At 38.0% G+C, this 20,909-nt stretch overlaps 1 protein-coding gene and 1 long non-coding RNA gene across 8 annotated transcripts in view; one reads left to right on the forward strand and one right to left on the reverse strand.

The window, feature by feature from the left end:
- BMAL2 (basic helix-loop-helix ARNT like 2) overlaps nt 1-20,909 on the forward strand; it is a 107,725-nt gene that overhangs the window by 22,875 nt on the left and 63,941 nt on the right. For 4 of the 7 annotated variants that reach the window (XM_031036124.2, XM_031036127.2, XM_031036125.2 and 1 more), the window contains exons 2-3: nt 14,637-14,787; nt 16,291-16,392. In XM_031036124.2, the coding sequence (XP_030891984.1) occupies nt 14,637-14,787; nt 16,291-16,392 (253 nt within the window). The remainder of the gene's footprint in view (nt 1-14,636; nt 14,788-16,290; nt 16,393-20,909) is intronic. The other 3 variants (XM_031036128.2, XM_031036129.2, XM_081821366.1) reach the window with 1 other exon arrangement.
- Nucleotides 9,830-20,909, reverse strand: part of LOC115943477 (uncharacterized) — a 31,769-nt gene continuing 20,689 nt past the window's right edge. The window contains exon 2 of the long non-coding RNA XR_004078053.2: nt 9,830-10,069. This is a non-coding gene — a long non-coding RNA (uncharacterized LOC115943477). The remainder of the gene's footprint in view (nt 10,070-20,909) is intronic.

Raw genomic sequence — 20,909 nt, forward strand, 5'->3', positions numbered from 1 at the left:
AAATATGATACCCTCCCAAAGGAGTAAGCAATAAAAAGGAGGAAACCATCAATACATGCAACAACATGGATGAATCTCAAAATCATTACAGGGAAAAGAAGCCAGCTCAAAAGGGCATATATTGTATCATTCTATTTACAAAATATGTAGAAAATGCCAAAAAAGTCACTCTGCCTGGGGTTGGGATAGAGGGAAGGATGGACTGCAAAGGGCATGAGGAAGTTTTTCTCCAGTTTAGTTTATATGTGTTAATTTTATGGTGGTTTTTGATATACAGAAATTTTAACCTTTTAATGTCATTTCTTTCATGGCTTTTACCTTTGGTATATCCTTCAGAAGCCCTCACTTTAAGATAAATATTTACAGATATTTTTCTTATACCTTTTATGATTTTATTTCCCTACAGTTAACTCCTTTATTCATTACAAGTTTATTTTTGATAAATAGGGGGAAGTACAGATCTAATATTTTCTTAATAGTTAGGAATTGACCTAATACAAGTTATTCAACAATCCATCTTTTCTTCAATTATTGAGTGTGGGTGATGTGTCAGGGATTGTGTTAAACTGGGAATAAAAACATGGTCCCTGCCCTTAAGGAGTTGTGTCTAGTGAGGCAGGCTGACTAGTAAAAATATAGTGAAGTAGAATAAGCTTAATAATGGTATCAATTACAAAGTGCCACCATATTACATAGAAGGGGCCCTAGCGGGATGGCAGGTTTTAGGGGCAGTGGGCAGAGAAGACTTCTTGTAGGAGTTAACATCTGACCTATGTCTTGACAGGTACGTTTATGTTACTCTGATTTGGGAAATGCATTCCAGGCAAGGGACAAATAGGCCCAGGGAGGCAGAGCCATGAGGGACTGAGATATGATTGGGGAGTGTCACTCAGTGCCCTCTGGCCGTTGCCTGGCTCATGAATGAGAGGGCAGCACAGGATGAGGCCGGTAGGCAGACTGAGCTGTGCTATGCAAGATTTCCTATTACACGGCCTCTTAAATTCAGTGGGGAGCCACAGTTGGATTTTGAGCAGTGGAAAGAAATAATTAAATCTGTTGTACAGCAATCATTCTGCCAGTGGTTTGCGTATTGAATAGTCTCTCATAGCACACAGCTTTTAATTCAAGCAGTCATCACAGTTTTGAATTATGTATATGATTATTGATTGTCTCACATTACCTTCTCCAGAAGGGGCGGGGGAAATTTATTTTTTACTGATTAGAGAAGGATTTTCATGTGGAAATCTGAAATGTCTGGCACTATATTTCTTTTTTTCTTTCTTTCTTTCTTTTTTTTTTTTTTTTTAAGTAGTCTCCACACCCAGCGTGGAGCCCAATGTGGGGCTTGAACTCACAATCAAGACCTGGTCGCTTAACTGACTGAGCCACACAGGCGCCCCTCTGATGCTGTATCTCTGATTTAATCTAGCTCCGCAGTCAACCTGACGGTTAATTTGACTTGGACCTTAGTTATCTTTAACATCATTCAATCTGACCATGCACAAGGGTGGAAATAGATGCACATCCATGTCTGTTTGAATCTCATACTTTGCCATAAGCCCATTATACTCAATTCAGATAAGTAGTGTACTACCTGATATCCATCCAATAAAACTTCACAGATTCTAAAAGGCTTCAACATTTATCTCATTCTTTTTCTTTTTTCTTTTTTCTTTTTTTTAAGATTTCTTTATTTTAGAGGTAGGGAGGGAGAGGGGGGAGGTAAAGAGTCTTAGGCAGACTTGGAGGGGAGCATGGAGCCCTATGTACCCTTGGTGGATATTTTATGAGGTCCATACAGTCAGGAGGTTCTTCCCTTAGAAGAGTCCTCAGAAATCAGTACAGGTTGTCACCCCCCATGGAAAAGCAGGTGCCTTTGGCAGACTAGGGCTGTTCCCTGCCACAAACAGGCCTTTGTGGACTGTGATGCCACAGTTCTTAGAAAGCATTAAACATGGCACCTCATTAATGTTTTTGATCAATTATCTAGTGTGGCATGTAGCTGTGGTCAAAGCCACGTGGCTGCCCCTTTCTGAAATCAGTACACTTACCCCTCCCCCTCATCCACAAAGGGATCTGCCATAGGCAGGTGCCTCCTGTGGAAAGTTTCTTCTTAACTTTCTTTAATTCCTTGCCAACAGATCTCTCTTGCACATACAGTTTAGGACAAGGCTCAGTCTGGAATCCTGGGCATTTGATTAGAAACTCCCTGTCCCTTCTCTTTAGGAAAACATTAAATGTTCTGTGAAAGTGGCTCAGTGTTCTCATATCTTCAGCAATGTAAAGTTCACAGTATCAGCACTTTGGTTTTTTTTTATTTTTTTAGAGAGAGAGGGAGGGAGGGGATGGTGGGTGAGGGGCACACAGAGAGAAGGAGAGAATCTTAAGCAGGCTCCACGCCCAGTGCAGTGTCCAATGTAGGGCTCAATGTAGGGCTCGATTTCATGACCCTGAGATCATGACCTGAGTCAAAATCAAGAGTCAGACGCTTAATCAGCTGAGCCATCCAGGTGCCCCTGTTCTTTGGCTTTAAAAAACAATATAAGGTGGGCACCTGGATGACTCACTCGGTTGGGCATGGGACTCTTGATTTCAGCTCAGGTTGTGATTTCAGGATCCTGAGATTGAGCCCCAGTCTGCTTCTCTCCCTCTCCCCCTGCCGCCTTGCTCATGTGCTCTCTCACTCTCTCTCTCTAAAAGAAATAAATCTTAAAAAAAAAAAAAAAAACAATATAAGGAGGGCTGCATCCATGACTCTTTAATATTGGTATAAATTTATCCTTTCAAAGAAATGCCCAAGGCTTGTGAATGACACAGAATTTTTGTGGTATATTTATTTTTTTCTGAATTAAAAAAGTAGTATGTGTTAATTGTAGAAAATTTGAAAAATTTTATTTTCAAATTTTAAATTAAAGAAAATATAAATGTATTAACCATATATTTTATTTTCTGTATTCTGATGCTTTGCAATATGAAGCCTGCTTCTCCTAGGATTTAACCCAATTCTAGAGATAGTAAACAACTTGCCTATGAGTGCACTTTTCAAATTCAAACCAACCAATCCAGAGGCTGTACCCCAACTACCTCTTTTTTTTTTTTTTTTTTGGCATCTCACACTCTAGGCTATTATCCAGCTGTCCTAATTGTTCCTGGGCCAGGTAAACAGACAACTAAGGACAGTCGCTTTGTCCACAGCCTGCTGAAATTATTCAAACTAGCCAGTCCTAAGCCTCTATAGCCTGCCCACCTGTTCTTTCCACACTGCCCCACCCCCGCACACACATAAAATACAATAAAGGTTCTTGCCCACAGATACCTTCTCTCCCTCTTCTGCCTGACTGACCCTGGTGCTTCCCCCATGTGCCCCCCACTTTCTCTATGGTATGGCATGACCCCTCCTCTTGGGAACTTAAGTAATAGTCTGCCATTTTGTTGGCATCATTTCCTGATCTGTTGGCTTTACCCCAAATTTTTCCTATTAATATATTTTAAAACAAGAACAAAAAACATAAAATTTAATATTCTACATAGTATTTACCATTTCATAAATAATTTGGAAACATTGTATTTAAAGTCTGTATAGTAGGCCATGGGGCGCCTGGGTGGCTCAGTTGGTTAAGTGTCTGACTCTTGGTTTTGGCTCAGGTCATGATCTCAGGGTCGTGAGATGGAGCCCCACGTTGGGCTCCATGTTCAGCAGGGGACTCTCTCCCTCTGCCCCTCCCTGCAGTCACACTCTTTCTCTAAAATCTTTTTCTTAAAAAAAGAAGGGCTGTATAGTAGTCCATCCCATGATTACACTTAGTTTTTTAGTTCCCTTGTTTGTTGATACCTTTAGGTTGTTTTCAGGTTTACACTGTTGAAATATTTTAATAAATTTCTATGTACAAAGTCTTTACATCTTTAATAATTTTAGGATAAACTCAGAGAAATAGAATTGCTGGGTCAAAGGATGGAAGTATCCTTATGTCCCTTTATAGAACTTTCCACATTGCCTTTTAGAAAGGTTATATCAGTTGTTGTTCCCACTAGAGATATATGAAACTCTGAGAATCTGTATTCTTACCTCCTCTTCTCCAAGGCTCCTTTGCCAGTAAACAATTTATCAGGATTGATCAATTTGATAGGAGGAAGTATCTCTTTTTTTACTTCAGTAATTCTCAGGTTATTTGTAATGTGGTCAGCCTGATTGTGAAGGAACTGATGATCAGGGAGTTGTAGAAGCCAATCACTCTCTTGTGTATTTCAGAACTAGGAGAGGAGGTTGGTATTATTTGAGTCTTCTTGCCATTTTCAGAAATGATTCCCCACTGTCACTTAATTAGTTTTCATTTAGGTTTTCTGTTCGTTTCACCCTCTTCTATCCTTATTTTAATCATCTATCTCTGGGATGTTACCTCTGTATATTCTTAGACTTTTTCCTCTCCTGTCTACTCCCTGATGTCATCCTAGGTAACTTTGGTCTTTCTTATCTTTTCCACATGTTCTCTCTTCACGTCCCTGTAGCACCCCCTGGGGCACATCTTATGTCGACCCTCGAATCAGCTAGAAATTCTTTACCTACGAATCCCCAAGTCTGAACTTCTCCCTGCTCTTACTTATACAAACATTCCACAACCACCTGCCTGTTCTCTCAGCTCCTTCTGGGTGTCTCTTGCTTTCCTACCCAGCCTGTACTCTGTGATGGACCATTTTACTACAATGCAGACATCATTTATTTGTCCTTTGACCTTCTGCATACTTCCCTGGCAAGGGACTGACTTTGGGCAAGTGAAGCCGTCTATTTTCTCTGCTTTGATTCTCCAGCTATTGTGTAATCATGGACAAACCCATGTGCCAGCAAAGCTCCACATCCACGGCATCTAGGAGTGTATGGTTTCTCCTTTACCATTTGGAACTCAAAGAAAGGAACAGAGTCTTAAAGTAAAAATTAACAGAGAAAATAAGGCTAAACGTGTTTTTGTTTATGAAGTCTGAGATAGTTATACTTTGACCCAGGGTCTTCTACCTGTGTTTCTTTCTCACCATATCTGAGCCTTCCTCTCCTAAGAAGCATCCTCAGGACTTACCTTTTAGATATTCTTTTTTTTTTTTTTTAAGATTTTATTATTTATTTGCATGAGAATGAAAGCGAGAGAGATCACGGAGTGAGAGGGCGAAGCAGAGTACCAGTTGAGCAGAGAGCCCGATGCGGGGCTCCATCCTAGGACCTCGGGATCATGACCTGAGCCAAAGGCAGGTGCTTAACCGACAGAGCCATTCAGGCGCCCCATCTTTTAGATATTCTTGCTACTTTTGACGTCATGGCCAAGAGAATAAAATTTCCTCCGTACATAGGAGAGATTGATCCTTCTGTGGTGTTTCAACATCGTATCTGGGATAGGTGGTGGTGGATCCACAGGGGGGATCCTGATCCCCACTTGAAAGGGTTTTTGGCTTTCTCTGTCTGTGCTTGGCATCAAAGCCTTATTTTCCCGGCCCAGCTGGAACGGGTTCAGAGTACGGCTCTGAGTGCAAGCTTCATTACAGAAATAAATAGGAATCCAGGTAAGAAGCCAGCCATTCTGGTTGGGAAAGGTGGATGCATTAGGATGAAAGTTGTAGCTTTTAATAGGAAGACTAACTCCTAGTAGGGAGGATGGTGCAGACGGTACCCCCTCCCTTGTGAGGCTTGCCCATGAAATGAAGGGGGCTGAGATGCAGCGCTAGGCCACTTCATTAGCTCTCTGCTACCTGGAAATAAAGCTCCGACTCCTCAGTGGGACATCCAGGGCCCTCTGGGAACAACTTTTCCAGCTTGATTTCCTAATGTTTCACACTGTACCCAGCCATACTGATGTACTTGCTGTTCCCCAACAGTCCACATATATATTCCTTGCTCAGTTGTATGTATGTATTACAAAAGTAAGACACAATACTTATGCAATTTTGGAACAATACAGAAGAGTAGAACAGGAAAAAAATCCTTTGATTGGCCATTCAGACAAAACACCTGAAAACATTTCACTGTGTCTCCTTCTAGGTTTTTTTTCTCCCCTGCATATACATTTTCTTTGTTTCTTGTTTTTACGTAGTCTGTCTTTCATCCTGCTTTTTTTTTTTTTTTAAAGATTTTATTTATTTATTTGACAGAGACAGCGAGAGCAGGAACACAAGCAGGGGGAGTGGGTAGAGGGAGAAGCAGGGAGCCCGATGCGGGGCTCGATCCCAGGACCTTGGGATCATGACCTGAGCCAAAGGCAGACAGCTTAATGACTGAGCTACCCAGGCGTCCCTTTCATCCTGCTTTTTAAAGTAAACATTACATACCCATTTTCCAGGTTCATAAAACTCAGATGCATCATTTTCATTTTATGTTATTCTTTATCAACAATAGCAGTTTATTTCTCACAATTCTGCGACTGGAAGTATGAGGGTTCCAGCAGAGTCAGGTCCTGGAGAGGACGCTTTTCTGGTTACAAACTTCCTACTGCAGCAAGAGAATGAGCTAGCTCTCTGGCGTCTGGATAAGGGCACTAATTCATTCATGAGGGTTCCACCCTCAGACCCTAAATACCTGCCAAAGTCCCTAGCTCTAAATACCATCACACTGGGGATTAGATTTTAACATATGAATGGAGTTGTTGCAGGAGGATAGTCAGGTAGTATCGAGGTGCAGGGGTGTGGGGTCCCTCTGTCCCTCTGTTGGGTCTACAACTGAGGAGTGGTAGGGCATCAGAGCACCACTGCTGAACCTCCTGACTCTGTTATTGTGAGGTTTCCCACTCATTCTTACAGGGGCGAATACCAAGTAAAGCTTTGCTTCAAAAGCAGTAACTGAATGGAGACACAAGAAGATAAACACTTTCCTAGAATATAACTTAGAATTGCTTCTTGGGCTTCCTTCATCCAAGCCGTACCATTCACTGAAGATATTGCACTTTGCAGCAAACAGAAAGGAGTAGCGGAGATTCCACCAATACAACCCTCTTATCATGGGGATAGACATTAAACGCCATTTTTTTTTTTTTGACCTACAAAAACAGAATGCCAATTTATTAGTGGATGCAAAATATCTCTATCCGAAGGCCTTGTGTGGGCATCCACATGGTGTCCTTTATTTCTCTCCCTGTATGTAGACCCACATAAAAACCCTGCTTTTAAATCCAAATTCTCCTCCTCTGCCAAGGTCACTGAGGCTGAAATCATGGGAAAACCAGGTTTTCATGGGAGCCATTTTTCTGTAATAGTAAGGTACGTGTTAGAGTCTGAAATTGAATACTTTTCAAAAATAGTAGCAGTATGAAGGGTCTGTCGACACACTCTTAGAACAGATGGGAATTTGGAAAGTGATACACTTAGGCCCCTGTATCTTACTATCTCCTTTTTATCGCTATTTTGAGTAAGATACTTTGCTGGCTTCAGAGACGAATCTGGCTAAATATCTGTTCCTCTTCAGGGTTTGGTGGGATGTTTGGATCGACAACTCAAGAAAGGTGGTCCCTGGGAGACTCTTTCCTGCCTTTTCTAATCATGGTAAAAAATTCAGAGGTAAATAAATCTTGAGGGACTTTCATGAAATCTCAGTGAATCGAAGCCTCATCCTTATTGAATTTTCTAGATAACCTGTGTTTCTGCATGGTGAATACGATCTGGGGATCTGGTTTCTGGTCAGATAGGTCAATTTAGCGTATGTTTTGTTTCATATGTGAGAAGGTAAAATTTACTTTGAAAAAGTCCAATTTTACCCATCAGACTTGTATCCGGAGACACATTTTCTAAAACTTGACTCTGATATGTATTCATTGATTCAACAACTTAACGTCATTGTTAATGATGGCATATGATCTTACTGAATGCATTTATTTTGCCACCTGTTCATGATGTTCTCTTAGCTTGAAAAAAATGCTGTTGTTACTCCCTCCCCGCAAATAGAATTAAGTGTTCTTCCGTCTGTGTTCTTGTAGCGTAAACTCATACCTGTCTCTAGATCTAATTTCACCTACACGTGCACAAACATATTCAGGATTATAAGCTTCTTGACAGCAGGTTACATTAGGCTCTTAATACATACTATGAAATAATAGAGTATTTTTAATCTCTCCTGAGCAAAAGCCTTTTCATAATTTGTGTATAGTACCACCTGTAGATGGTCTTTGTTCTTGAATAGTACCAATTAGTACTTTATTATGTGACTAAGCGTCCTACATATGTCAGTGATTATCTTACAATAATTTGTCAGTGATAAACGGTTTTTGATTTTCTCTTGTAACGCTTTACCTCAAACCTATACAACAATTACCGCTGTTGTTCTAGAAAGCTACTTCAGATTGCCAAGTCCCATGTCACACAGTACCTTTTTTCCAACAATCAAGTGTATTTTTCCCTCTGTGGGGAAAAAATTGGTAAAAATGAAGCAATGGAAGGAAGTAGTCCTATTCATTTGTGAAATAGGTATAGCGGGGAACCGCATATTCCTTATTGTGGGAATTTTATCATTTCCAGCAGTCTAGGAGGTCGAATCTGTTAGTTCGGATATCACATCTCTTTCGCATGTCTGGGGGTGATGAAATGAAATGCAGTTCATTCTTTCAACAAACCCTATTATGTGTCAGGCACTGTGCTAGGATTTGGGGAGAAGAGAAAAAATGGTTCTCAAAACTATCCATATTGGAGCTTATAGCGGATCTCCTAAATCTTCTGCCTCTTCTGTTGAGTCTATGAGCTGAACACCTTTTGGAATCCTGAAGAGCAGGATCTCAATGAAGCAATAAAAAGTACCCAAAGCAATAAAATTGAAAAGTGTGGGCATTTAGCACTGAGTAGAACACAGCATCACTTTTGTGGCATTCTTGACAAAAGTTCGTAACCTGAATTTAGTTATGAGTGAATATAAGACAAGCTTCAACTGCGTGACATTCTATAGACTGGCCCGTACCATTCAAAACCTCAAGGACAAAAGAAGACTGAGGAACTGTTACAATTTAAAGGAAACCGAAGACATATAACAGACCCTAAATATTTCATGTGATCCTGGATTGGATCCTGGACCAGAAGAAGGACATTAGGGGGGCAATTAGCAACACTTGAATATTCCTGGTCTTGAGGTTAAGTAAGACATTACCATTTGGGTAATCTGATTTGGGGCATGGATTCTCAGAAATTAAGAAGCAAATGTTTACATTGCACAACTTGTTTTTAACACAAAGTTATTCATAGGTTAATTTATATTTTATATAAATTTTAACATAGAGCACACTACTGCAATGAAGGTAGGTAGTGGGACAAAGTTTCTAAGTTGTAATACATTTTTTTCCATCCTGCCATCGCCTGCCTGTGAATGTGTGTGTGCTTGTGTGTATGGGTAGATGTATATTTTCTTTCAAGCACAATGTCAGATTCTAAATTTGAACCCTTTATAACTATGAGCCTAAACCAAAGGGCTGTTTGTTTTCCCCTGCTTAGGATTCCCAAGCAGCTGCTCATTTCCCCCAATTTATTTTCATCTTTGAGGAACTGATACGAAAGGGCAGACCTTTAAAATATTGTTACATTGATGACCATCACCAGGGAGATACATGTAGAATGGAGTGAGATGTAATGCTAATGTCATTTTAAATAAACCACAGAACCTCCTTTATAAAAGACAAGCATACTGTCTTTGTTCAATCTAAATTGTGAATTATTTTATTGAGTTAAATAAAATGTATTACCCAACTCTACATCAAAAAACCCAACAATCCAATTAAAAAATGGGCAGAGAACATGTTAGGAGTTGGGGAAGAGACAGTAAAATATCCGCCAAACTGAGAAGACACTTTGAGACTGGAAAATGAAGGAGGCCACTCCGTAGAGTTTACACAGAATTTTATTCAGGTAACTGACTGACACAGAGGAGATCGGGCAGAAGACGATCCATGGCAGCTGCATAGCTATTCTCCACAAAGTCCAGACCTTAGTCCACAGATTTTATAGAGCGAGGGGACACGCAGAAGGGCACTGTAGTAGGATCAAAGGGTTCACATGCACCTCAAAGGGCTTGCATGCACCTAGTTGACAGCTACCCTTTAATTAGATCTTGTGGCATCACCTGTGCATCAGGAAAGAAGGAAGACTATGTTATCTCTAACAGATTCGTGAGAGGCCAAAACAAGCCTTCCCACCATCCCAGTCTTGGCAGACATCTCTAAAGTGTGTGTATTAATCTCCAATGGGCCCAGAACACACAGCCTCAGGAGACGTCATTGAGCAAACATGAGCAAGATGGAGGGCCAAAGATGGAGTCAGTATTGTCAGCACTCCTACAGAACTTGAATAGACATTTTTCCAAAGACCTCCAGATGGCCAACTGACACATGAAAAGATGCTCAATATCACTAATCATCAAGGAAAGAAATGCAAATCAAAACCACAATGAGATATCACGTCACACCTGTCGGGAATGGCTAAAATCGAAAGACAAGAAATAACAAGTTTGGTGAGGGTGTGGAGAAAAAGGAACCCTTGTGCACTGTTGGTGGGAACATAAATTGGTACAGCCATTGTGGAAAACAGTATAGAGGTTCCTGAAAAAATTAAAAACAGAATGATTCCTGTACTGGGTACTTACCCAAAGAAAATGAAAACACTGGTTTGAAGAGATATATGCACCCCTATGTTTAGTGCAGCATTATTTATAATAGCCAAGATATAGAAACAACCCAAGTGTCCATTGATAAATGAGTGGATAGGAAGATGTGGTGAATATGTATACACACGCAGCCATAAAAAAGGATGAGATCTTGCTATTTGCGACAACATGGACGGACCTAGAGGGTATTATGATAAGTGAAATAAGTCAGATTGAGAAAGATAAATACCATACAGTTTCATTCATATGGATCTAAAAAAATAAGCGAATAAACAAAAAGCAAAACCAGACCTATAAATACAGAGGACAAACTGATGGTTGCCAGAGAGAAGGCAGTTGGGTGAATGGGCAAAATAGGTAAAGAGGAGTGGGAGATACAGGCTTCCAGTTATGGAATGAATAAGTTACAGTAATAAAAGGTACAGCATAGGGAATATAGTCAATGGTATTATAATAGCATTGTATGGGGACAGATGGTAGCTACACTTAGGGTGAGCATAGCATGATGTATAGAGATGTTGAATCACTATGTTGTACACCTGAAACTAATGCAATATTGCATGTCAACTCTACAGGTGCAAATAAACTTTTTTAAAAAGTAGGAAAATAGTATTATAGAAATGTATTAATAAAGTGCTATTTTTCTGGGGAAAAAAACATGGATTTTCACCATTGAGAAGTAACAACTTGATGAAGAAAGAATATCAAAATATTGAAGCATATACCTTCAAAATGAGTTATATAAAAGCAGAATTAACTTTCAATTCCTAACACATGGTCTCCTAAATAAGTATATGTGGATGCTGAAAGTAAATTGGGAGGTTAAAAATGAAATCTTCACACTTTAAATTATGATTCACCTTCTAACAAATAAAAATCTACTACATGAAGGATGAATTGTTACCAAAGAACAGATCTTTTCATCCAGAACTAATTAGTCCCACTAACCCATATTTTCCTTTTGTTTACAGAAAACCCTCTGCTTTGAATACATTTCTACTGACATAGCAAACTTAAACTTGATGGAACATAGCTAATTATGGGGCAATATTCCCCCACTCATTAGGGAACATACAAATAAAGACCCTTAGAGCTTTAGGTTTTGATTTTTGTGAAAAGAACATTATTTTGCAGCCTAAAGAAGGTCTATTTCTTATTTTAAAGGTTAGGGAGTAGGATTGAAATGTGGAGATCATGCTTTCTAGAATGAGAGGCAAAAAAAAACAACTATTTTTGTTTTGAACTTATGCGAGGGAAACAGTGTGCTTGCTTATGTTGGAGGATTGGAGGTGGGGGGGAAGGGTCTGGTATTATATATACCAGGGTGAACTCTGGTTCAGTGTTGATGAATTTTTCCTATTGATTTATCATTTATTGTAAGAAACTCCCCACATTTTTCTGTGGAGACAGATGGTGTTCTGCCATTCAAAGTCCATTGGATTGAAGTCTGGAAGCTGAAATCAAAATTAATCTCATGTGGTATCTGGTGATCCTGAATCCTTCCCATTAAGAGAGTCTAAGCCTAGAAGTCTTTGAATATCATAAATCAGAAACTTAATTCCCAGGTGGCCAAAAATCATTGATAAAATTATTCTCCCATTGTGAAATGTACTGTAACTTACAAAAGATTGTAAAAGTTATATGTGTAGTTTAAAGAATTAAAAAAATCTGTGAACTCACATTGGGATGAAGAAATAGAACATGAATTCTTAGAAGCCTGTGTGTGTCCTTCACTGATTGCATCCAGATGCACCTTTTCTTCTCCAGGGAGAATTCTGACTTTTGTGTTAACTATTCCTTTACTTTTCTATATAGTATGGCACCCTCTATAGATATTGCTAAAAAATATTGATTAGTTTTACTGATTTTTGAACTTTATATAAAAATTTTTTTTTAATTGTGCTGTGGGATGCCTGGGTGGCTCAGTTGATTAAGCCTTGGACTGTTGATTTCTGCTCAGGTCATGATCTTGGGGTTGTGAGATGGAGCCCTATGTCGGGCTGCACTGGGCGTGGAGCCCGCCTGGGATTCTCTCTCTCCCTCTGCCCCCCGCATCTTTTTTAAAAATTAAAAATAAAGCACTGTGTGGTTTTAGCTATGACTTTTTTTCCCCCAGAATCACTAGTTTGAGATTCATCCATGTTGATATCAGTACTTCATTCATTGTTACTGCCATTAGTATTTCATTTAGTAAATAAACAATCCATCTGTTGAAGGAGATTTAGTTTCCAGTTTTCTCAGGTTTTTATTTTTGTTCTTCAGTTACAAGCAGTGCTGCTAATGCATTTCTTGTATATGTCTCCTAATATGCATGGAGTTTTTCCTATGTACCTAGGACTGGAATGCTGAATCACTTGTTATATGGAATATTCAACTTTTTTAGGTAATACGTAAATGGCTTCCAAAGTGGTTGTAGCAATTTATGTTCCCACCAGCAAAGCAGAAAACTTCCCATTCCTTCACATCTTCACTTACACTTGGTGTCCTCAAACTTTTCCATTGTAGCTGTGGGATGGGTATACCACTATAGTTTACTTTGGATCTTCCTAATTGCTAAGAATTCTGCTTTGAATGTGTTATTTGTGTATTTCTTAATTTTTAAAGATATAGGGATTTTCTAGTTATCTTTTTCTTACTGGTGTCTAGCATAATTACATTGAGTCAGTAAATGATGTAGGATATCATTCTTTTGAAACTATTAAGACTTACTTGCTTTTTGTCCGGTATATTGTCAGTTTTTATAATGCTCCATGGGTGCCCCAAAACAAACAGTGGATTTTGAAGCTCTAGGAATAGTGGTCTATAGATGTCTATTACACCAAGCTTGTCCATTGTGTGGATCAGATTTTCTACATCATTGTTTCTGAATGCTTGATCTGTCAGTTACTGCTAGAGATGTGTTAAAAACCTCCCACTCTTGTAGATTTATTGCATTTTCTTTGTTAATACTCCTTATATATTTTCAATCTATTTTGTAAGTTACAGATTATTTTAAACTTGCTATATCCATTTTAATATGAGAAATATAGTTATTCAGGGAGGACCACTTTTGGACTATAGGTTATTTTTAGTTCAGTGATTCTGACTTTTATATTTTATAAAACATTTAATAAACCACACTTTATACAAAAAGGATTTTATTATCATATTTAGCAATTTAGGGTTAAAAATATTCACATCCCTTGATGTTCTTCTGAGATGTTATCTAAATGAAATAACCAGTAGATGAAAAGCTTTATGTACCACAATACATATTTGTGATGGTTAAAACAAACATAGATTGTAACAATAGAAGAATGTTTAAGTATCAGGGCACCCGGGTGGCTCAGTTGGTTAGGCAACCGACTTTTGATTTCGGCTCAGGTCATGAAACTGAGCCCCTCATCACACTCCACATCAAGTGCAGAGTCTGCTTGGGATTCTCTCTCCCTCTCCCTCTCCCTCTGCCCCTCCCGGAACTTGCACGTGCAATCTCTCACTTTCAATAAATAAATAAATAAAATCTTAAAAAAAAATGTTTTTTTTTTATAGAAGAATGAGTAGCTATGAACATCTACATGACTGTATATTATGTAGTCATTAGAGTCATTTAAAAAGAATTTTATATATAATGCTTGTAATACCACGATAAAGTTATCACAGTGATTTTTAAATAAAATAGAATGTACTGTACACTATGATTTCAATTACTTAATGACAACTATGGAAAAAATTCTTAAGGGAAATACCTCTAAATAGTAACATCAATTGGTGACATTTGATTTTCCCCTTTCTATTTTTTGTGTTTTCCCTATTTTCTACAATTCTTTTACAATTAAATGGGGGAAATAAGCTTAAAAATATGGATTAACATACATTTCTAACTAGTATTTAAGTGTCCATAGTTTGTCTTTCATACTATGTTATGTTGTTATTGATATTTTTAAAATATCAAGATAGAAAAACCACTTAAAACATGTGATGGGGTATGTATAAAGCAGAAGTTAATGTTAAAAATAGATGTGCTATTGTGCTTTTTCTCTCACAGATAGAATACTGACTGAAGAGAACCAGTGCATTTCTCCTGTGGTTTCCAGTCATATGAGCCCATGGACAAAACCAACAGCTATTGGATCCCTCTGCCCACATGTGGTGGAGTTCCCAAGAAAACGAAAAGGAAGTGATTCAGACCCATCCCAGTAAGTGAATTTATCCCTCTAACCCCATGAAATCTTTCATTCTAAGGAAAAAAAGAAAAGATTACTTTTTAAATCATTGATGATTTTCAGTTACATGGTAACATTTGGATAGGGACAATTATCTATCCACCCAACTGCCACCTGTCACTGACTGATCTGTAACTTTTCCATCCAACTTTGAAGCTTTCAGCTAGAGTCTGAAAGACATAGGAACTTAAGGTTAATTTGCTTAACATTTATGGTTATAGCAAGATACTTAACCTTCCTAATTGAATTGCTTAACCATGAGGAGAACATCTTCCTGCATGTTTCACTTAAAATAATAAACTCCATGTTGCTTCTTACCTTATCCATCATTTATATAGTAACCAACCCTTGGTCATCTGTGGCCAGTTAAATCATACAAAACTCTTGTTTTCCATGTTTATTAAGCCAAGTAGATAATAAAGTCAATGTTGAGGATACTTGCTATCTCCTTGTTTATTTTTGTTGCTTAACACAGCTTGCAGCCCCAAATATTCTTTAATAAACACCCCAAAGCTAGGGTTTGTGTGGTGAAAATGATAAGGCAAAGTAAATATTATGATCTAGAGTACTCCATTTTAGGCTGGTACTTTACATAAATGAGAAAGTTGATGATAGTCTTCATGAACGAAGGGAAAAATTTTGAGTAGGGGGACAAGAAGAGTACATACTAGTACAAACTAGCTCTTTTTAAGTCTGTTTTTCCCAATATACTTTATGATTTCACTAAAACTGCTAAGACAGCAGAATCAGTGTTATTCAAATGTAAGTACCGATGCACTTCCCAAGCCACATATAAATGACTTGAATGTTATCTACTATTTTGGGTTGTCCATATTCTCTTAGACTCTTCTATTAATGTGAATGATCATAAATAACTACAATTGACCTAGCGACTGTCTAGAACTGTTTACTGTGTTACATCCTAAATTATCAGTTTGTAGTCCCCACTCAGCTCAAGCTCAAAGTGATTATAAGTCCTTTTTATTTTCTTTCTTTTTCTTCAGAATCATAAGCACCATTGTTCTTTCTTAGTATCTAAATAAGATTGTGGGCTGTTGAAATGGAGCAGTGAGTACTAGAAGTAACAGTTTTATGCCACATAGCAGGCATGGTTGAGACCTCACAGTGGTTTGGGGAGTGAATGGGAAAGTGGGGTCCGTGGTAGGGGAAGTAATAGAAACATGCAAAGTACTGGCAGATAGTGATTTTTTTGGCAGAAGACAACCCTGAAAATTAGCCAATTGCCCACACTTTAGAAAATGAAAAAGCCAGGATGCAGAAATATCAAGTGGCTTGCCGAACATTACACAACTAGTTAGAATGCCTGATTGTTAGTGTGGTACTTTCTTCATTACACCCTGCTTCCTGTCTGTCTGCAACTGGACAGGGTAGGGGACTTTTGGCACATGAGGATAATCATGCTGTCCATTTCCCAACATGTATGGGGAGAGGTGACCAAGACCTCCTTCCTTCCAGATCAGGAATCATGACAGAAAAAGTGGTGGAAAAACTCTCTCAGAATCCCTTTACCTATCTTCTTTCAACAAGGATAGAAATATCAGCACCCAGTGGCAGCAGGTAAGTCCTGGACTTCCATTTAACATGATTCCTACTTGAAGAAGATGTATAATGGCAGTAGACAGAGAGTATATACCCCACTGATTTGCTCATTACCTACCATAGAGCTTCTCCATTCTGCCCCAATCCTTCTTTCATTCCACCATTTTCCATTCCTCCAATGAAATGATTGATGTCAAAGTACTTTATGGGTTTTACAAAGTATGATTGTATAGCATCCTTCCCAGAGACTCAGAGCATGAAAGCCAGTCATTAGACATGAAGTTAATTTCCTTGGTGGAGCCCCAGAATATTGGGTATTTTTTTAAAAGATTTTATTTATTTATTTGATAGCAAGAGACAAAGCGAGAGAAGGGACACAAGCAGGGGGAGTGGGAGAGGGAGAAGCAGGCTTTCTGCTGAGCAGGGACCCTGGGATCATGACCTGAGACAAAGGCAGACACTTAATGACTGAGCCACCCAGGCGCCCCTATTGGCTATTTTTAAACAAAGAAGAATGCATGAGAATGTTTACCATTTCTTCAGCGCTCTTGGTTTTGAACAGAGAGCTGATTCTTTTAAAAGGGTCATTGATGAAGATTCCCTGGAATGTAGCCATTAAATATTTCTTGAGTACTTACTATGTGACACCCAGTAGACTAGGAGGGAGAAATACAGATAAGACAAAAGAAATGTGTACAAATTAGAAAGATACAGATAATTATTACACATTATGATAACTGCCATAACACACACCCTGGATACTGTGGCAACAAAGACAGTTGGGCATATAATTAAGATTGGGATTGGGAGGGTAGGACAGCTTCCTGCAGAGGTTGACCTAAGCTAAGTTTTAAGGGAAGAATGGAAGTGAGTCATTCAGAGCAGGAGTAGAAGAGGTATTTTAGGTAGAAGGAAGAACTGTGCAGAGGCATAGGGCATGAAATATGAAAGAGCACTCTGCTAATCAGGAAACAAGTGGCTGGCACAGTAGAGCAGAGGTGGGTGAAATGAACGTGGACTAGGTCAACGAGATCTGTTGAACTAAAGAATATAGAAATTATCTTGCATGCAGTCAGGAAAATAGAAGGATTTTAAGCATGAGAGGACTTGTCAAATTACATTTAAACAAAAATTGTGGGCCTTCGGACTTTTTTTATTTGGTAAAATATATATAACATAAAAATTGCCATTTCAACCATTTTTAATGTACAATTCAGTGGCATTAGTCACACTGTTGTACAACAATTACTGCTGGCTATTTCCAAAACTTTATTACCCCAACTAGAAACTCTGTATGCATTAAATAATAATACTCTACACCTTGTTTCCTTCAGTCCCTGGTAACCTCTAACCTACTTTCTAGCTCTATGATTTTGCCTGTTCTAGATATTTTATATAAGTAGAGTCATGCAATGTTTGTCCTTTTGTGTCTGTCTTATTTCACTTTGCATTATATTTTCAAATTTCCTGTATGTTATAGCATATTTCAGAAATTCATTCTTTTTATGGCTAATATTCCATTGTGTGTGTATATATATATATATATATACACAACATTTTTGTAACAATGTTACATTAATATCAGGTGTACAACCTAGTCAACTTTTTTATGCATTATGCTGTGCTTACCACATAAGCTATAATCTGTCCCCGTACACCGCTATTACAGTATCATTGACAATATTTCCTATGCTGTGCCTTTTATTCCCATGACTTACTCATTCTATAAGTGGAAGCCCATATTTCCCACACCCTTTCACCCATTTTGCTCATCCCCCACCCTCTTTCCCTCTGGCAACCATTAATTCTCTGTATTTATAGGTCTGATTCTGCTTCCAGTTTATTGTTTTTTTAGATGCCACATGAGTGAAATCATATGGTATTTGTCTTTCTCAGTCTGTTTCACTTAGCTTAATACCCTCTAGGTCCATCTATGTTGATGCAAATGGCAAGATCTCATCTTTTATGTGGCTATGTAATATTTTGTGTGTGTGTGTATACTACTACTTTATCCATTTGTCTATTGATGGACATTTAGGTTGCTTCCATATCTTGGCTATTATAAATAATGTTGCAATAAACATAGGGTTGCATATATCTTTTCAAATTAGTGTTTTGGTTTTATTGGGTAAATACCCAGTAGTGGAGTTCTTGGATCATATGGTATTTCTGTTTTTAATTTTTTTTAGAACCCCTCCACACGGCTTTCCACAGTGGCTGCACTAATTTACGTTCTCACCAAAGTGCACAAGGGTTCCATTTTCTGTATATCCTCTCCAACACTTGTTATTTCTCATCTTTTTGTTTTTAGTTATTCTGACAGGTGAAAAGTATTATCTCATGGTTTTGATTTGCATTTCCCTGATGATTAGTGATCAGCATCTTGTGTCTGTTGACCATCTGTATGTCTTTGGAAAAGTGTCTATTCAGGACCTCCGCCCATTTTTAAATCAGATTGTTTGCTTTTTGGGTATAGAGTTGTATAAGTTCTTTTTTATTTTGGATATTAACCCCTTATTAGATATGGAATTTGCAAATATCTTCTCCCATTTAGTAGGTTGCCTTGTTATATAAAAGCTGCACAAAAGCTTTTTATTTTGGTGTAGGTCCAATAGTTTATCTTTGCTTTTGTTTCCCTTGTCTTAGGAGATATATCTAGAAAAATACTGTTACAGCCAATGTCAGAGAAATTACTGCCTGTATTCTCTTCTAGAATTTTTATGGTTTCAGTTCTCACATATAGGTCTTTCATCAACTTTGAGTTTTTTTTGTGAATGGTGTTAGGAAGTGTTCCAGTTTTCCCAACACATTTGTTGAAGAGACTTTCTTTTGCCCATTGCATATTCTTGCCTCCTTTGTCATAGATTAATTGACCCATATATTGGTGGGTTTATTTCTGGGCTCTTTATTCTGTCCCATTGATCTATGTGTCTGTTTTTGTGCCAGTACCGTACTGTTTTAAATACTTTAGCTTTGTAGTGTATCTTGAAATCTGGACCTGTGATACCTTCAGTTTTGTTCTTTTTCAAGATTGCTTTGGTTATTTGGAGTCTTTTGTAGTTCCATACCAATTGTAGGATTTTTTGTTTTAGTTCTGAAAAATGCTCTTGGTATTTTGATAGGGATTACACTGAATCTTTACATTGCCTTGGGTAGAATGGACATTTTTAAAATTTAAATTCAATTAGCCAACATATAGTGCATCATTAGTTTTTGATGTAGTGTTCAATGACTAGAGTCTCTATTGAGCAGGGAGCCCTACATGGGGCTTTATCCCAGGACTCTGAGATCATGACCTGAGCTGAAACCATGAGTTGGATGCTTAACTGACTGAGCCACCCAAGTACCCTGAGAAGATCATATGATTTTTATTCTTCGTTTTGTTGGTATGGTGTATCATGTTGATTGATTTGCAAATATTGACCCATCCTTGCATCCCCAGAATAAATCCTGTTTGATTATGGTGAATAATCTTTTTATTGTTGAATGTGGTTTGCTAATATTTTGTTGAGGATTTTTGCATCTATGCTCATCAGAGATATTGGCTTATAGTTGTTTAGTTTTTTTGTTTGTTTGGTTTTTTTGAAGTGTCTTTGTCTGGTTTTGGTATCAGGGTAATGCTGGCCTCGTAGAATGTATTTGGAAGCTTTCCTTCTATTTTTTGGAATAGATTGAGGAGAATAGGTATTAACTCTTTTTAAATGTTTAGAATTCACCTGTGAATCCATCAGGTCCCGCACTTTTATTTTTATTTTTTTCTTTTAAAGAGCGAGAGTGTGAGTGGGTTTGGGGAGCAAAGAGGGAGAGGGAGAGAGAGAATCCTAAGAAGGCTCCATGCTCAACGAGGAGCCCGACATGGGACTCAGTCTCACAACCCTGAGATCATGACCTGAGCTGAAATCAAGAGTCAGACGCTCAACCAACTGAGCCATCCAGGTGCCCCTGGTTATTATTATTTTTTTTTATTACAGATTCAATTTCATTACTAGTAATTTGTTCAGATGTTCTATTTCTTCCTGATTCAGTTTTAGAAGATTGTATTTTTCTGGGAATTTATCCATTTCTTCTAGCTTGTCCAATTTTTGCTATATAATTTTTGTAGTATTTTCTTATAATCCTTCCATATTTCTGTGGTGTTCTTACTTTTCCTCTTTTGTTTCTAGTTTTATTTATTTGGGTCCTTTCTCTTTTTTTCTTGATGAGTCTGGCTAAGGGTTTATCAATTTTGTTTATCTTTTCAAAGAACCAGCTCTTGGTTTTATTGATGTTTTTCTTATCTCTACATCACTTATTTCTGCTCTGATCTTTGTTATTTCCTTCCTTCTACTCATCTTGGGCTTTGTTTCTCTTGTTCTAGTTCTCTTAGGTGTATGGTTAGATTGAGCTTTTTTCTTGGTTTGTTTTGAGGTAGGCCTGTATTGCTATATATTTCCCTCCTAGAACTGCTTTTGCGATGTTCCAAAGATTTTGGACTATTGTATTTTCATTTTTCTCTATGAATTTTTTAATTTTCTCTTTGATTTCTTTGTTGACCC

The sequence above is a fragment of the Leptonychotes weddellii genome, chromosome 5, assembly GCF_054177405.1.
Source record: "Leptonychotes weddellii isolate Sample4059 chromosome 5, ASM5417740v2, whole genome shotgun sequence".
NCBI classification, from domain to species: Eukaryota; Metazoa; Chordata; class Mammalia; order Carnivora; family Phocidae; genus Leptonychotes; species Leptonychotes weddellii.